Genomic DNA, 15,665 nt, shown 5'->3' on the forward strand with positions numbered 1-15,665 from the left:
GAATCTTTGTAGGTGTTTAATAATTTAATCCTACATAGTAAAATTTAAAAAAAAGTTATTCATCTAGAAGGAAATTCTGTATGTGGCAGTTTTACATTGCCCACTCAAATTTAGGCAGTAGTAGGCTATATATCGTTAATAGCTCAAATAGGTTTAGGTTTAGGTAGTTACTTTATTAATCCCCGAGGGGAAATGTTTTTCGCTACAGCAGCATACAGGAAGCAATAGATAATAATAGAATAATAGAAAAACAATAAAATAGCAGTAAAAAATATAAAATGCACAGTATATACAGTACAGTATATATCTATATATATATATATTATATATACAAACAACCAAGAACACAGACAACAATGTTATTGTTGTGTGATGGATTTTTGCCAGAGGTGAGTTATAAATAAACTTAAGTGACTGCTGCACATCAACCCATATTAATTTAATTATCCTCCTGACCAGTTATAAAAGTCTGACAGGGTTATGACGCAGTGTTGTAGGATATTATTGAAAGTTGCTGCCAGTTTGCGATTTATACTAATAAATCCCCCCCCTCTCCTAAATACAAGCTGCATGATTGCCGCTGTCTCGTCTGTCTACGCGATGTTTCCCGGATGAAAGCAGCGGGTCAGGCTTCGCGACGACAAAAACTGCGACTCGTCCAACATGGCCGGTCAGGAAGATCCAGTGCAAAGAGAGATTCACCAAGATTGGGCGAATCGAGAGTACATAGAAGTCATTACGAGCAGCATCAAAAAAATCGCCGACTTTCTTAACTCCTTTGGTGAGCTTTCAAAGCGTTCAGTTTGCGGAAGCGGTCGCCGCCAACGTGGGAAATTGTGTGTAGATGTCCGGATCGAGTTAGCCGCTTCGGGGCTAGCGGCGGTGTTGATGTTTTCAATTGCCACTCCCCAAGTTAGCAAATTAGCTTGATCGTTTGTTTAATGTTGCCTCGTCGAGGAATAGTGACGGTTTTTTTTTTTTTTTGTTTCGGATTTCTATACATTCGCTTGTCAACTCGTGTCAGCTGTCTACGAAGTGTAAACACCTCGACTTGAATGATAAACAATGAACTCGATAGATAATAGCTTGTTAGCCTAGCACGTGCTAATGCCGGTCAGCTGGTTAACATAAACACCCGGCTGGCGTCATTGTTCCCAAAACAGTCTCTCCCCCATCAGCCCCCCCCCCCCCAAAAAAAGTGTGTCTTTTATTGGCTAAGCTTTTATTGAAGGAAATGTCACGGCTGCTGACGGTAACAGTATTCCCACAGACATGTCGTGTCGATCCCGTTTGGCCACCCTCAATGAGAAGCTGACGGCGTTGGAGAGGAGGATCGAGTACATCGAGGCGAGGGTGAGTGTCCCGCGGTGAAACCGAAAGAAGCCACTGCTTTTTTTCTTTTTTTTTACCACGAAACTAAACTATTAAATAACTGCATTTTATTCAGGTGACAAAAGGAGAAACCCTGACCTAGGACTCATCATGGACATCCACAGCATCCTCGAACTACCTTCCCACCTTCCCTCACCCTGGATTTTTTTGTTTTGTTTTGTTTTTTTGAATAAGTGTGATGGACTCCACCTTCCTTTTTTGGGGCCATGTGGACCATTTTTTTTTTTTTTTTTAATTTTAAAAAAAATATATTATATGGCTGAGTTTTGTGTTGTTTTATCTCATGGAACATTTGTAAAAGAAGATGTGGGTCTGCCTTGAGTTTCAGTGACTCAAACATCATCAATATTACTAAACAAAACTAATATCCATAAATCTTGGTTACAAACATTTTTAAATTTTGGTGCTTATTTATGAATCTGGAATTAGCACAATTGGTTGACCATCTGTCTTGTAAACCATGTCATTACCAAATTAACGGTATATGAAAAGGGGAACATTCCTGTGTGCCAAGTTGAGCAAGTAATTGTGTAGTTACCTTTTGTTAAGGACCTGGTTGTACAGTGAAATGTTTGGTGATGTTTCAGAATTTAAATACTGTAATAAATGATACACGGTAACCTCGTTTTGTGTTTTAGCTTCACTTAGTCATATTTAACTTCATTGACCAAGTTTGTTGACGTGTCAAATTCAACTCCAGTTCTTCGTAGCTCAGTGGGCAGCATCACACAAGGACACGTGGGGACATAAAGCTGGTAAGCAAACCCAAACATATATCGAACTACTGTTGGACTTGGGCTCCTGCTAAAGTAACCAAAATGTGTCAGCCCCCAGTCCTGCGTGTTCTTTAATGAGGCAATAGGAGAATATGTCAGGCTCCAAGATATTTATTTAACAGCAGCAGAATAACCATTTTACAGAGCTCTGGGTCCAGACTATGTTTCCCTGACCGCAACAGAGTATGTGTCAGTTCACGAAGTCTGAGCTCCTGACTATCCCTGACCCAGTCTTCTTATAGTACTGAAAACAAAAAGTCATGTGTATTGATGTATCCTTTGTTGGTTGGAGGAGGTGGTGGTTGTCTTCCACCAAAAAGTCATGTGTATTGTTGTATCCTTTGTTTGTTGGAGGAGGTGGTGGTTGTCTTCCTTCACATCCTGGAGTCCTCCAGACAGCGGTCTGTTCACAACATTCTCCTCAAAGAACAACAGTATGTGACCCCACAGGTTGCAGACCCCCTCCTGTGACCTTTTGGTTTGGCCAAGTACTCTCACTCTCATTAACAACCACACCCTGTTGTCTACACCTTCATTCACAACCACAGCCTTTCGTCTACCCCTTAGGATTAATAGTTAATAACACGACCTATATATAATTAATATATGGCATATATATATATGTTGTATTATTGTAACATAACCTAGTACAGAATCGCACATTACACAGACAATAGCTGGACAGCAAACACTAGTTCAGATAGTTATATCTACAGGATTTGGTAGTCCATTGCAGTGGCATTAATGGTGAATTAATATTGTAGGAGTTCAATAAAATATATTACATAGGGAGTTTTATTTATGAATTTTAATCTTTCAGTCTGCTTAGATCTAGCATAACGGTAACAGAACATGTACTTGCACAGGTTATTACTATGATGTACATTTTACAAAAAAGCCAGGTTATAGAGGATGATGGTACTTTAAGTGTCTCCTGTAGGATATTCACTTCATGTGATTTGTGAGGAAAAGTTCAACAGCAGTGGGTTTTAGTATGGTTTTCAGACTTTGTAAAAAAAAAAAAAAAAAAAACCTTACTGCTATCTTTTAAAGAAATAAATGACAAACAAAAACACCTCCATATACTGCAAATAATGGCACCGTAAAATAATATACAGTGAAATGGCGTATATAGGGTTGATGGAATTTTGCCCTCAGTTTTACCTTTAAGGCAGCCCTTAGTGTATCTTCAGCTGTGGCAAGACAAAAGCAAAAGGCTTCCGTTGTCGTGAAGCAATCTTCTGTAATGTGAGCCCCAAACACAGTGGTTGAACATAATTAAGTACATTTACTCGAGTACTGTACTTAAGTACAAATTCTTACTTGAGTATTTCCATTACATTCTACATTATATAGGCTACTTTAGTCTCCTGAATCTCAGATGTGAATATTGCAGTTTTTACTCCACTACATTGTTCTTATAACTTTAAATAGTAAGCTAATTACTTTTAAGGTAATTTTTTTTCATACCCTTTCTCTTAAATGATAACCATTTTATTTCCAAATGGATTTAAAATTTAAGTGTCTCTGACAAAGGATTAAATGTATGGCTGAAAAAAAAATCGCCAACTTTGTTAAGCTAAATAAACTATTTTAAAAACCCATTTTGATTTGCTGAAAAAAATGATTGTTTTTCTTAGCTAGTTGACATTTTAGAGGTTCTTATAGCACATTAAAAATACTATACAGTCTGTGGTATTACTGTAGATCAAAGATTTAAAGATGAGATCTTTTCTATATATTTGCATGTTCCTTTATATCCGTTTTTATGTAAAACACCGCATGCCATTTTCTTGCTGTAAAGCACTTTGAGCTGCATTTCTTGTATGAAAGGTGCTATATAAATAACGTTTATTATTATTATTAACACAGCATTAAAATGCAAATTAACTCAACCGAAATATAATTTTAAAAAACATAATTAAAAACTGGCAGAGAGCATTAACCGCATAGTGCCTACTATTGCTGACAATACTTACATATTTTACTTAAGTAAAGTTTTAAATGCATGGTGTTAGGATCTGAATACTTTTTCCACCACTGCCTAAAAACCATAGCTAAAAAAAAAACACGAGACAAACAGGCCTGCCTGTCAGGCAAATTCCGGGCTTAAAATCTAAACTACCCATAATGCACCGGATTTTACAGCAATGCATTCTGGGACAAAGAAGGTGCCGTCGTAGTGTTGTGAAAAGTCCTTGACGTGAGATGAATTTTCTTGCCCACATATTTTCAGAAATCCTTTTGAAAAAAATATAGCGGGTATTGCCATCGTCAATAAACTTACACTGGTGAGTTACTGAACGTTCAGACTTCATGTTATTCGTAAGAGCTTCTCATCCACGTCGCTGATTTTTTTTAATTTTTTTTTTTTACCACAAATTATGTCGGCTCGTAAATGTTAGATCGGGCTCCATTATGGTTTACAAGCATTTTGTTGTGCCCATTGTAACTCGGGCGAAATGATTCGACATTGAGCGAAACTGCCCCCGTGTTCGTCTATTAATGAGATCACAATAGAGTGTCTGAACTCTCTTCTTTTTTTTTTTTTTCTTTGCTTTCCAAAGGTCGTGTTTGCGGAAGCCGCAGAGAAAAATGGGAGCTGATAAAAGGTAACGTTTAGCGCCAGCGCCGTTCGCCATGGTAGGAGTGGTTAACTGTGATGGCGGTGTTATTTCAATCCAAATTGTGATCTGTGGTTCAAATGCCTGTTTCGTCCGCAGAGGAGGGGGGAAATGCAGCGGCAAAGTACACTCGTAACACGTATTTGTAACCTGGACTTTGGCCATTAGTTATCAATAGTAAGAGGTGTTTCCAAGAACCTTAACTCTTTATTTTTTTTTAAAGAATTTGTAACTCCTCTGAGATAATTTAGTCCGGGTTTGACCGGTGTAAGTATGGGAGACCTAATAGGGTCTATATGTCGAATTAAAAAGCAGTGACATATTAAAAAAAAAAAAAAAAAAAATTTCCGAAATAAAATAAAGGTTTCACAAATAAGAATATGTGTTTTGTAAGTATTGTTTTAAAATGTTTGTCCAGATGGATGCCTTCTCTTTTTTTTTTTTTTTTACTGTAAAACATAATCTACTCATGGGTACAAATACAGCATCCTCCTGAACCTCGGGGGTTAAAACACAACATAAAATGAATCTTTGTTCGCCACAAATCCTTGCATGTGAAGTGTTAATCAATACAATGTCACAGAGTGTAGATATGAATATGAACAGCTCTACAATTATGTATTTTAAAATTTTTTTTAGAGCTTATCATAGTGTGAGCACATTTAAAACACAACACAGGTTGACCAAAGTGCTGCACAGACTTGATCAATTAAAAACAAGTAACACCAAAAGCAAGATTAAGCTAACACAAAGCACGCAAAAGTGTAAGAGCAGTAGATTTAAAAAAAAACAACTTAAAGGAGTGGTTAAAGTGGAAAAGCCACAGATAATAAATAGGTTTTGAAATGGCTTTTGAACACTGGTAAAGAGGCTGACGACCTTATATGAAGGGTGAGGTTGTTTCAGAGTTTAGGAGCTGCAACAGAGAAGGTCCAGGTAGTGATTTTAGATTAAGAGCAACTACTGGCTGTTGGTCGAGAGACCTAAGTGAGCGAGGTGGGATGTAGGGCTGCAACAGGTCCGACTGATATGCAGGGGCTGCTGCATTTAAACACTTGTAAACAAAAATGAACATTTTTCAAATCAATCCTCCACCGGACAGGTAGCCAATGAAGAGCTTTAAAGAGTGGTGTAATGTGTTCACGCTTTCGTGTACCAGTTAGAACTGGACTTATGTTGGTGAGCACGCTGATACCGTAATATTTGACTGAATCATACAAGATAGAATGTAGTTCGAGATTGTGCAGATATTTTACTCCTTTTTTTTTTTTTTTCCCCCGATGTCCTCCTGTTTAGGATTAGCCGGACAGAACGTAGCGGCAGATATGGTTCTGACCAATGCCGTGATGAATCCGAATGGCGTGACAGACGAGAGCGGGACCAAGAGCGTGATCACAACATGCGCCGCTGGGGTGATGAGAGGCGTAGTGATCGCTATGAAGGTGATCGTAGAGGATCAAGAGACAGTCCAGAGGTACTTATTCTAATATCCAAAGACATTTAACTGTGTTATAATGCTTTAGAAAAAAAAAAAAAAACCCTCTGTTGGATGACATTAACACTTAACTGATCTATTTGCTTTAAAGCAAAGGGAGAGGAAACGGCGTAACAGTGATAGATCCGAAGATGGTTATCACTCAGATGGAGACTACCCAGAGCAGGACTACAGAAGGGAGCTGGGGGATGACAAGAAGAGCAAGACCATCATGCTCTGGGGTCTGTCTCCTCATGTCAGTGAGGAAGATGTAAGTGTGAAGTTCTCTTTTGCAGAATTGCAACCTTTTTAGTGCTTTTGTATGGTGGTGTGTGCATTTTACACACCTGTAAAATGCAATGCCATTTAATAAAGCTGAAAATTATGGATCATTTTGTTAAAGGACTGGCTGTTTGTTGTTATTTAGATTCGTTTTGCCATAGACCAGCTGGAGGGACCCCAGCCAGTGGATGTGAGACTGATGAAAAAGAAAACAGGTGAGAGCCAGATATCTGCCGGACCCTGAACTTCCCCCAGTCTTTGACCATAGGGCCAATCTGCTTCCGTTCAGACCCATTTTCCCATTGCAGCTAGAAGAGAATTGTATCAAATTACTTGAAAAAGGATGTAAAATATTGATTTAAGACTTATCATTTCAGTACCATGTGGATCCCTACAAGGTAAGTAAGAGCAGCAATAATAGCTATGACTAATTCAATTGGCAGACACACTTTGTTGTTGAGTGTGGTTCAAACAGTGGTATTCAGCAGGATTTCTTGCTATGGTAAAACTCCTAAGGAGTGGCCTATTGTGTACCAAACTGGGCCTGGGTCGTGAAGCAGTTTGTGGAAGAGTTTGAATAATATGCCCATGGACTCTTAACTAACACGCCTCCCGTCTATATTTGAATGCTGTCTCTAGGTATAAGCCGTGGTTTCGCCTTCGTGGACTTTTATCACTTGCAAGATGCTACCCGATGGATGGAGACCAATCAGGTTGCTTCACAATCGCCAAGTCTAGTTTTAATCTTGGGGATCTGGAAAAAAATAACTCAAAAGGCAACCAGAATGTATTGAATATGTAGTGTGGAAACTGTACAGAACATCTCATGGATTGAGTGCCACAGGGCAAAAAAATAATAATTAATTGTATATGAATGGAGATGATTATATTCGTGAATTACACGTCATGTTTTAACAGATATCTTAACTGTATTGACAGTATAATTAAAGCTGCAGATTTGACTAGTTTTGTGAGGTCATTTCCTAAAGGAATCTGCATTTAGGATAATGAACACACTCTAGCTGATAAAAGCATTATCAATGCTATTTTCAGAGTTCTGTGTAACCTCAGACTATATAAGCCTACCCCTCAATAGATGGGGATTTTTAATCTGCCATTTTTTTTGTTCTTTTGTTCTTTTCTTTTTTTTGTTCTTTTCTTTTTTTTTTTTAAGTTATTTTCTCCTCTAACATTGTGTGCGGGAAGCCCATACATGTTTTTAAAGCAGTCCAAAATGTCTGTTAGGATCACATTGTACACTCTGCTCCAGCTCAGCCTGGGCACGCGGGTCCCAAACACCTAAAGAACCCTCTTTACGTCATGCTCACATACACATCATGTGCCTGTCTTTAACTCAAAGGCTATCTGTTGGGGGTCCCTCTCCCCCTTCTCTCCCTTCCAACACTGCTTGCTCTGTTGATGAGATCAGTGCTCGCCACGAACACTTGGCTGATTTTGTTCTCCTTTTTCAGAAACGTCTGACCATCCAAGGCAAAAGTGTGGACATGCACTACAGTCACCCCAGAAACAAGTATGAAGACTGGCTCTGCAGCACTGTAAGTTGATAATGTCTTGGCTTCCTGGTCACAAACAATTCTTCCGCAGAACACTGCGCGCACACACACATGTGATAGGCCTGTAAGTTACAGCTTTTGCAGTCCTGTTAGCTTATTTTGTGGTACACCTACATTTGGATAAGTGGTAAAGGTTAGATTGTGTCTCAAGTAAGTATGGTATGCTGCACCAATATAGCTTGCCTGTTCTCTGAGGCATCACTATTCAGGGCTTTAGTAGGTGTATAATCAAAATGATGTGAACGGTTACTTGCAGTGTGGCCTGTACAATTTCCGGAGGAGGCTGAAGTGCTTCAGGTGTGGAGCAGCCAAAGCCGGTAAGTAGTTTAATCAACCAGAGGCCACTGACTGCAAACATCCTGGAAGCCTGAAGCAATAATGCTGGGATGCAACAACACAAAGTTTGTGTTTTTGTAGTTGTGGAGACCTAGTATGATATTGAATGAGTGTCAAATATAGATAAAGTGCATAGTTGAGAAACGGCATGCATTTATTTCATTGTGTTTGATTTGAATGATACAAAATAGAGGGCGAAAAACAATACATAATGTAGTTTATCAAATAGGCTGTCTGATATTGTAAACAAGGACTTATTTTTAGCACAGGTTTTTGACACTTCCCACTTTATACTTTATATTTCCAGTTCTTTGATGACACACCTCTGAATGTTATGTTAATGTACCTCCTACATCTGTCACTCTCTCAACAGAAAGTGAAACAAGCAACAATACTGGAGTCTCTGAATCTCAACCCAGTGGAGATTTTTATGGCGACAGTAAGAAGTTCTCTTTTATTGAATTGCAATGGCCCGTTCGAGGCTTTTTCGGACCCAGCAGTTGTAGGGACTTTCTTCGGAATCCACAGATTTTTTTTTTTTTTTATTGTGAAACATTTTCAGGACCGTGTCACACCTAAAGTCAGACAATCACACTTTGCATGAAAAGTCCACAACAACCTCCGGCGCTTCAAACAGCATCACACCGCCGTGCAGCAGCACGTAAACAGAGAGACTTTTTTTTTTTTTATTTCTCTTGGTTGAGTCGAAGTCACGCCGTATTTCCCCGGCGTGTATAAACTTTAATAAAGCCGGCACATTTGTTGTCGGCCCGTTTCTCAGTGCTGTGTGCCTCCAGTTGTAACTTTATTCTGCTGTTTTAAAAGGCTTCGTTCGTAGCTGCAGTTTGTGTGTCACGACCGTTTCTATTGCAACATGGGGTGGGGGGGCAACCTCGGCAGAGGTAGGACCTTAAAAAAAAAAGTCCCCACAAAATGTAGTTATAGGAACGAAAAGAATCACAATCTCTTTATTGGCCAGGTATGTTAACATACAAGGAATTTGACTCCGGTTGTAGCTTCGCTCTCAGCGTCCAAAAACTACAAAAAAGACCGACATAAATGGACATATAGAAGGTTCCAAGTTCCTCTGGTGCAGACACACACACAAAAAAAGGGGGAAACCCGTCCCACCGTTCTTAGAATGGTGAAATAGTCCCTCCGGTCCGAAAGCGCCTTTTTAATTTGGAACAAAAATATCCCACTTCTTGGAAGACTGTTTCTAAATTTAGTCTTTTATCCCATACAGCAATCATCCTGAGAAATATTGCTCCCCTGACCACCGTGGAAGCCATCATGACAGCCCTGGCACCGTATGCTAACCTTTCCTCGAACAACATTCGCCTCATCAAGGACAAGCAGACGGGCCAGAACAGAGGCTTTGCCTTTGTGCAGCTGTCCTCTCCTCTGGTAACGCCTGCTTCACTGTGTACAAATTAACATTTTGTTCCTGATCTACTCGCAACTCATTAGTGTCTGCAAATCACTTTAAAATGTAATATTACTCCCTTTTTCACAGGAGGCCTCTCAGCTGCTAACCATCTTACAGGGGCTGCAGCCTCCCCTGAAGCTGGATGGAAAAACAATTGGGGTGGATTATGCTAAGAGTGCGAGAAAGTGAGTACAATGGTGCATGAAGTGCCTTGGTTTTTGTAATGAGGGGAAAATATTTACCCAATTCTTAGGTTTTGAATTTCCTTGGCTACTCTGGCTAATTCCTCAAATTGCCAGTTTTGATTGACAATAAAGAGAAGACTCTTTTCAGCCGCGTTCAGGGGGGAATCATTTGTATTGTAATCATTTCTAATAATTTTATGACTTTTGTCTGTGTTAGGGACCTATTACTCCCTGATGGGAATCGCGTCAGTGCCTTTTCTGTTGCCAGCACAGCCATTGCTGCTGCCCAGTGGTCCTCAAGTCAGGTAGGCCTATTTTCCCTCGACACCCTGTTATTTCTCATCGCCCAGTGTTCGTGTCACACACTCATAATCCACTTTTCCTTTTCAGCCACAGCAGAGCTCAGAGGGAATGTCTGAGTTCAGCTACCTGCAAGAAGGCTACACTCCACTGTCACAGGTTTGTAGAAAAACCATTTAAAATGGAGGGGAAAAAAAACATACTTTGTAAAATATGGCTCTGTACTGACATCTAGTGGCAGCAATAGGCGATTACAACAGTTTACTGAGCATTCTTTTTTATTGATGACAGCATTTCAGAGATAGGACATGAGTCTGTACCTTTTTGTATCATCATTTTTTTTCTGGACAATTTTTAACAAACATTTTACTTCGGCAATAAATGTTCGACAGGACTTCCAGACGTACTACCAGCAAGGAGTCGGAGCCAGCACCTCTCAGGGAAACGGGATTCTCGGAGGTACGAGTTGCTTTCACACCTTCTATAGATGTTGGCACAGCTGCTAATCATTCATTTTATAAATGTGGTATTAGAAAAAAGCGAGCCTTTGTGACTCCTCACTCAGCTGAGACATTTGAGTGTATCTGCTTAGAAGCACATTTCCATCGTAAGACTTGGGACAACAAACACAGCAGCAATAACATCGATAAACCCTGAATCAGCTCGCTCAGACAAAAAGGTCTCTGCTTGATTCTTAAAAAAAAAAGCATTAACTTGACTTTGTTTTAGAAAAACTGTTGTTTGCTTTTCCACATTTAGCTGCACCAGGAGTCAAAATTGTTCCAACTGCAGTTGGAGTTGTAATATCACAGAATGCGCAAGTCTATCAACCCCATATAATCGCGCAAGCCGCTGTGCAGGTAAATGTACAACACTTTGCTCAGTCAGTAATTACTTTATTTAAATGAATGTTGTGCATTTATATAACCTTCACATTCATTGCAGGCGTTGCCACTTGCCCAACAATTGGAGGCAAAACTGCAGACAGCTCATCTGTCAGGCATTGAAGCTTCGCCAGCTGCCGCTGCAGCTGCCGCAACCGTTAATGCCGCCAGCACATTAACGGCCTCCGGACAGGCAGCGGACACCAACACTGGTATGAGCACACAAGCTCCCTCAAGCCTTGCTCCGCTGAAGTATGATGGGCATACAAAAAAAACAAAAAAAAAAAGAAAGAATTCTCCTGAGGTCACAGCATACTGTGTTGTAGTGTTTCCATGGATACACCTTAAAACAGCGAGACTTGGCAATTTGGTTGGCTGAAGCCTGTACCTTTTAAAATTGATGCGCTGTTCCCGACTTTTAATGTTGATAAATATACACAGGATTTACAAATACAATAAGATTACTTGCTGTGGCTAACTAAATATATGGGTCATAAAGCTGTATTTCTGTCTATTAACTTCAATTACTGCTAAAGTTTAGTTACTTAAAACCGATCAGTTCAAGAGGTGATCGCCTTTAAATTGCCTTTAAGTTGGGAAGCTTTGTGAAAACAACGTCTGGGACCACTCGTTGATATCGGAGTTGAAACTGTGTGTTCTAATTTGCCAATGTTTTCCACATGAATTGTTAATGCTCTTTTTGTTTTGTAACTGACAGCTGTCCCTGATACATCCCACTATCAGTATGATGAGTCCTCTGGCTACTATTATGATCCTCAAACCGGCCTCTACTATGACCCAAACACACAAGTAGGTAGCCACAGCCACGAGTGTGCGAGTCCCTTCGTTTTCTGTCGCGTCAGCGAGAATTTACATGATTTTGATAACGTGCGTTGGTGTTTTTTTTTTTTTTTTTCCCTTTCAGTATTACTACAATTCTCAGACCCAGCAGTATCTGTACTGGGACAGTGATAAACAGACATACGTGCCCGCCCCGACCAACCCAAACGATAACATGGCACCAGGCAGCAAAGAGCTTAAAGAAGGCAAAGAGAAAAAGGAAAAGCCCAAAAGCAAGACTGCACAGCAGGTGTCGTGTTATACATCCCACATTGGCACATTTAGTCTTTTCTGCCTGTAGCAGACTTCTCTGAATAGTTTTCCTTTTTTTTTTTTTTTTTTTTTTAATTTTAAACACTCTATTCTGTTTGATTGTTTCAGATCGCTAAAGACATGGAGCGGTGGGCTAAAAGTCTCAACAAGCAGAAAGAGAACTTCAGGAGTAGCTTTCAGCCCATCAGTCAAGAGGAGAGGAGGGAGGCAGCGGCTGCTGATGCTGGATTCACACTGTTTGAGAAGAAGGTACCGCGGAAGCATTTCAAATCTAGCAAAGTCGCATGTGCAAGCAGTGGACATTCATGTCCTAATTGGATGGACTTGTTGTTTTTTCAGCAGGCAAGTCTAGACAGACTGATGCCAGAGGTGCTGAGGATCCCTGAAGAAGAGGCACCGACCAGCTCAGTCCCCACTTCTAAGGTGAGTATTTTCTACATGGCCGTACGACGGCATCTACTGTCAAAGGCCTATTTAATTGACAAGATAGCCATGTTCTGATCTTAGTTATGCTAACGGTCCTTATGTGTGTTTACCGTGGTGTTGTTCAGTGTGGCCTCGTGGCTGCCTACAGTGGAGACAGTGACCCAGAGGAGGGAGGAGCGGACCTCGATGGTGGCGAAGGAGGCCAGGACAAGCTGACCGACTGGAAAAAGTTGGCTTGCCTGCTGTGTAGGAGACAGTTTCCCAATAAGGAGAGTCTAATTCGACATCAGCAACTCTCTGATCTTCACAAGGTAACATCAGTATGGATAGTCTTCAGGCCTACTGGGGGGGGGGGTCCACTTAAGAAATCCATAAGAGCTCGGATTCATTGTTGCGCCGCCGCTCTCCTTTGCAGAAAAACCTGGAAGTTATGCGCAGAACCAAAATGACTGAAGCAGAGCTGGAGGAGTTGGAGAGAAAAGAGACCGAGGTGCAGCTCAATATAGAATCACCCACTTGCTACCGAGTCATTTTCTTTCTCTCTCGCTCTCTCTCTGGGACGACAATTCAAACTGTTTGTATATGGGTTTTTTTCGGTTCATAGATGAAATATAGAGACAGAGCAGCTGAGAGGAGAGAAAAATACGGCATCCCGGAACCCCCAGCGCCGAAAAAGAAGAAATTTAGCCAACCAGCGCCAGTCATGTAAGCAACTTTTTGTACCATTACCGATTTGTGTCAAATGATGTAGCTCAATATTTATTATTATTGTGTTTTATAGGAGGTTTTTTTTTTTTTTAATTACTATTTAAAAAAAAAAAAAAAAAGCTCTTTCCTCTTCTCTTTTTTATTTTTTGCAGTAACTATGAACAGCCCACTAAAGACGGCCTCAACAGTGACAATATTGGGAACAAAATGCTGCAGGCCATGGGCTGGAAGGAGGGGAAAGGCCTCGGTCGCAACCAGCAGGGCATCACGACACCAATTGAGGTATGTGCAACAATAGCCTGGTGACGGTGTCACGGTGTGCCAAGATCGTCGGCATCATTAACGATACAACGCTCTAAAAAAAAAAAAAAAAAATACTATGATTTGTGGGCTTCCTCTTTAGGCACAGTTGAGGACAAAGGGAGCTGGACTCGGCACTAAAGGCACCAACTACACCCTCTCTGCTTCAGACACGTACAAAGACGCAGTCCGCAAAGCCATGTTCGCCCGCTTCACCGAGTTGGAATGAGTCACGAGTCTCAAACTGAGCTCGGCATTACGTCTGCAATCGAGGGAAGCCGGGAGAGAGACTGTCCTTTTTTCTTTTCTTTTTTTTTTTTTTTTTTTTAATAATAATTTCAGTTCCCGTACGATCCATGACGATTGTACGCAGACTAGTTAACAAAAATCTGTGAAGGTGGCATACTGAGATAGTCGATGATATAATTTATAATGTGTACATTTGCACAGTGAATTTACATTCTTGGTTTACATATTTCTAATGTATTTGTTCTACGAAAAGGACATTTTCTGTTGTTTCGGCATGTTGAAAAGATTGTACAGTTTATACAAAATCTTGTCTATTTGTACAGAAAATAAATGACGGGGAGATGGGATTTCTAATGGTCTTCATTATATTTTATTACATTTCTTCGTTTTGGCCCGCTACAGCATTTGACAAGCTCGTGCCTTTCCTCCTCGTTCTCAAGTGCCGTACAATCCTGGCCGTAATGACTGAGAACTGTACATTTTGTGCAGCTAAAGATGACACGACACGATTATGAGTTTTATAGCGATGTACAGCGCGGTGCTCTTAAAGAGTCCCGGTTAAATTGCACCGGCCTACGTCTTATCCACAAACAACGACGGTATTCTCTTTGTCTCCTGCTGCTGTTCACGAGCTGCTGAGTGTGTCCTAAACCCCTGACTTTGGGCTGCCGGTCGGGTCGAGATGAGAGATCGAGGCAGCGGCACACCGATGAAAGAGAAATTCGGACAAAATACGGCAATTTTGCCGATTATTTTTGCAAAATGCTCCCAATTCCTTGCGTAGATTAAAGCTATATAAAGTTATAATGGGAAACCCCTGTCATATACGCCGTCCTCGGTTGCATCCTTGGACTCATCCGTTGCCACGTTGTGCACATGCAAAGTCAAGACGGGGAGGACTGAGAACGCCCTTAATCATCATGTCATGTACTGGAACAGATTCTACTCGCACTGAATTGTCTTCGATTTAAGTGATTAACGCTTTCCGTGTTTGATCTGACTTTGTCAGTAATGCCTTATGTGCAATGCACTTTTTAACCATAAACCTGTCATAGATTCATTGTATCCACGAGAATAAAAGATGGTACTCTGTGAGCAGAAATCCCTCTCGGCCTCGTAGCCCCGCTTATTGGTAGAACTGCCCGTCTGCAGATGTCCTCTGGGCTGTGTCACGATAAACCTCTGAAAGACACTCTTTGCTTTCCTTATATTGCAGAAATTCTAGCACGCATAGAGTAGGGTTTTAAAAAAAAAATTTACAATTTGAATGTACATTATTTTTAAACTTTTAATGAAATGTAAATAGGCACAATGCAAACATTTCGTTTTTGCGGCCCTCCATCCAAATCCATTTTTGACCTTCATAGAAAAGAATTTGGTCACCTTGGGAAAAATATGAACGAATCATGAGTTATTATTTAAGTCCTTTCTCCTTGTGTGAACTCAGGATTCATTTCTGATGTGCTTTCATTGCTTCATTGTCCTTTCTGCCATTTTTCACTGTTCAAATCTTCCAGCTTTCTACAAAAATACTGCGTACCACGAGGAAGGCCTGGCTCGTCCCACTGAAATACACGATCTGCATCCACCCTGCCAAAGCGTCCTTGAGTAAG

The 15,665-nt window shown here is 40.5% G+C and overlaps 2 protein-coding genes across 3 annotated transcripts; both read left to right on the top strand.

Annotated features, from left to right (window-relative positions):
* Positions 1–617: 617 nt before the first annotated feature.
* Positions 618–1,616, top strand: brk1 (BRICK1 subunit of SCAR/WAVE actin nucleating complex). Its single transcript, XM_069690720.1, has 3 exons — positions 618–781; positions 1,271–1,353; positions 1,448–1,616. Exons 1-3 carry the CDS (start codon positions 664–666, stop codon positions 1,472–1,474), a joined length of 228 nt encoding a protein of 75 aa, XP_069546821.1. The 5' UTR covers positions 618–663; the 3' UTR covers positions 1,475–1,616.
* A 2,714-nt stretch (positions 1,617–4,330) lies between these two features.
* On the top strand, positions 4,331–14,399 carry rbm5 (RNA binding motif protein 5). Of its 2 annotated transcripts, none has more exons than XM_069690716.1 (25): positions 4,331–4,459; positions 4,736–4,780; positions 6,089–6,266; positions 6,379–6,537; positions 6,694–6,763; positions 7,188–7,261; positions 8,021–8,104; positions 8,379–8,439; positions 8,832–8,897; positions 9,705–9,865; positions 9,975–10,072; positions 10,290–10,377; positions 10,463–10,531; positions 10,765–10,831; positions 11,132–11,232; positions 11,318–11,468; positions 11,975–12,066; positions 12,182–12,346; positions 12,478–12,618; positions 12,709–12,792; positions 12,921–13,106; positions 13,211–13,285; positions 13,400–13,500; positions 13,656–13,785; positions 13,907–14,399. In XM_069690716.1, exons 2-25 carry the CDS (start codon positions 4,764–4,766, stop codon positions 14,030–14,032), a joined length of 2,544 nt encoding a protein of 847 aa, XP_069546817.1. In that variant the 5' UTR covers positions 4,331–4,459; positions 4,736–4,763; the 3' UTR covers positions 14,033–14,399. The 2 variants fall into 2 exon arrangements, with proteins under 2 accessions (XP_069546817.1, XP_069546818.1); XM_069690717.1 differs by having other exon boundaries at positions 12,712–12,792.
* Positions 14,400–15,665: the final 1,266 nt, after the last annotated feature.

Source organism: Brachyistius frenatus, unplaced genomic scaffold (assembly GCF_029030835.1).
Source record: "Brachyistius frenatus isolate BFR_SWC_R1_liver_20210118 unplaced genomic scaffold, ASM2903083v1 Contig_10, whole genome shotgun sequence".
In the NCBI taxonomy this organism is placed as follows: Eukaryota; Metazoa; Chordata; class Actinopteri; family Embiotocidae; genus Brachyistius; species Brachyistius frenatus.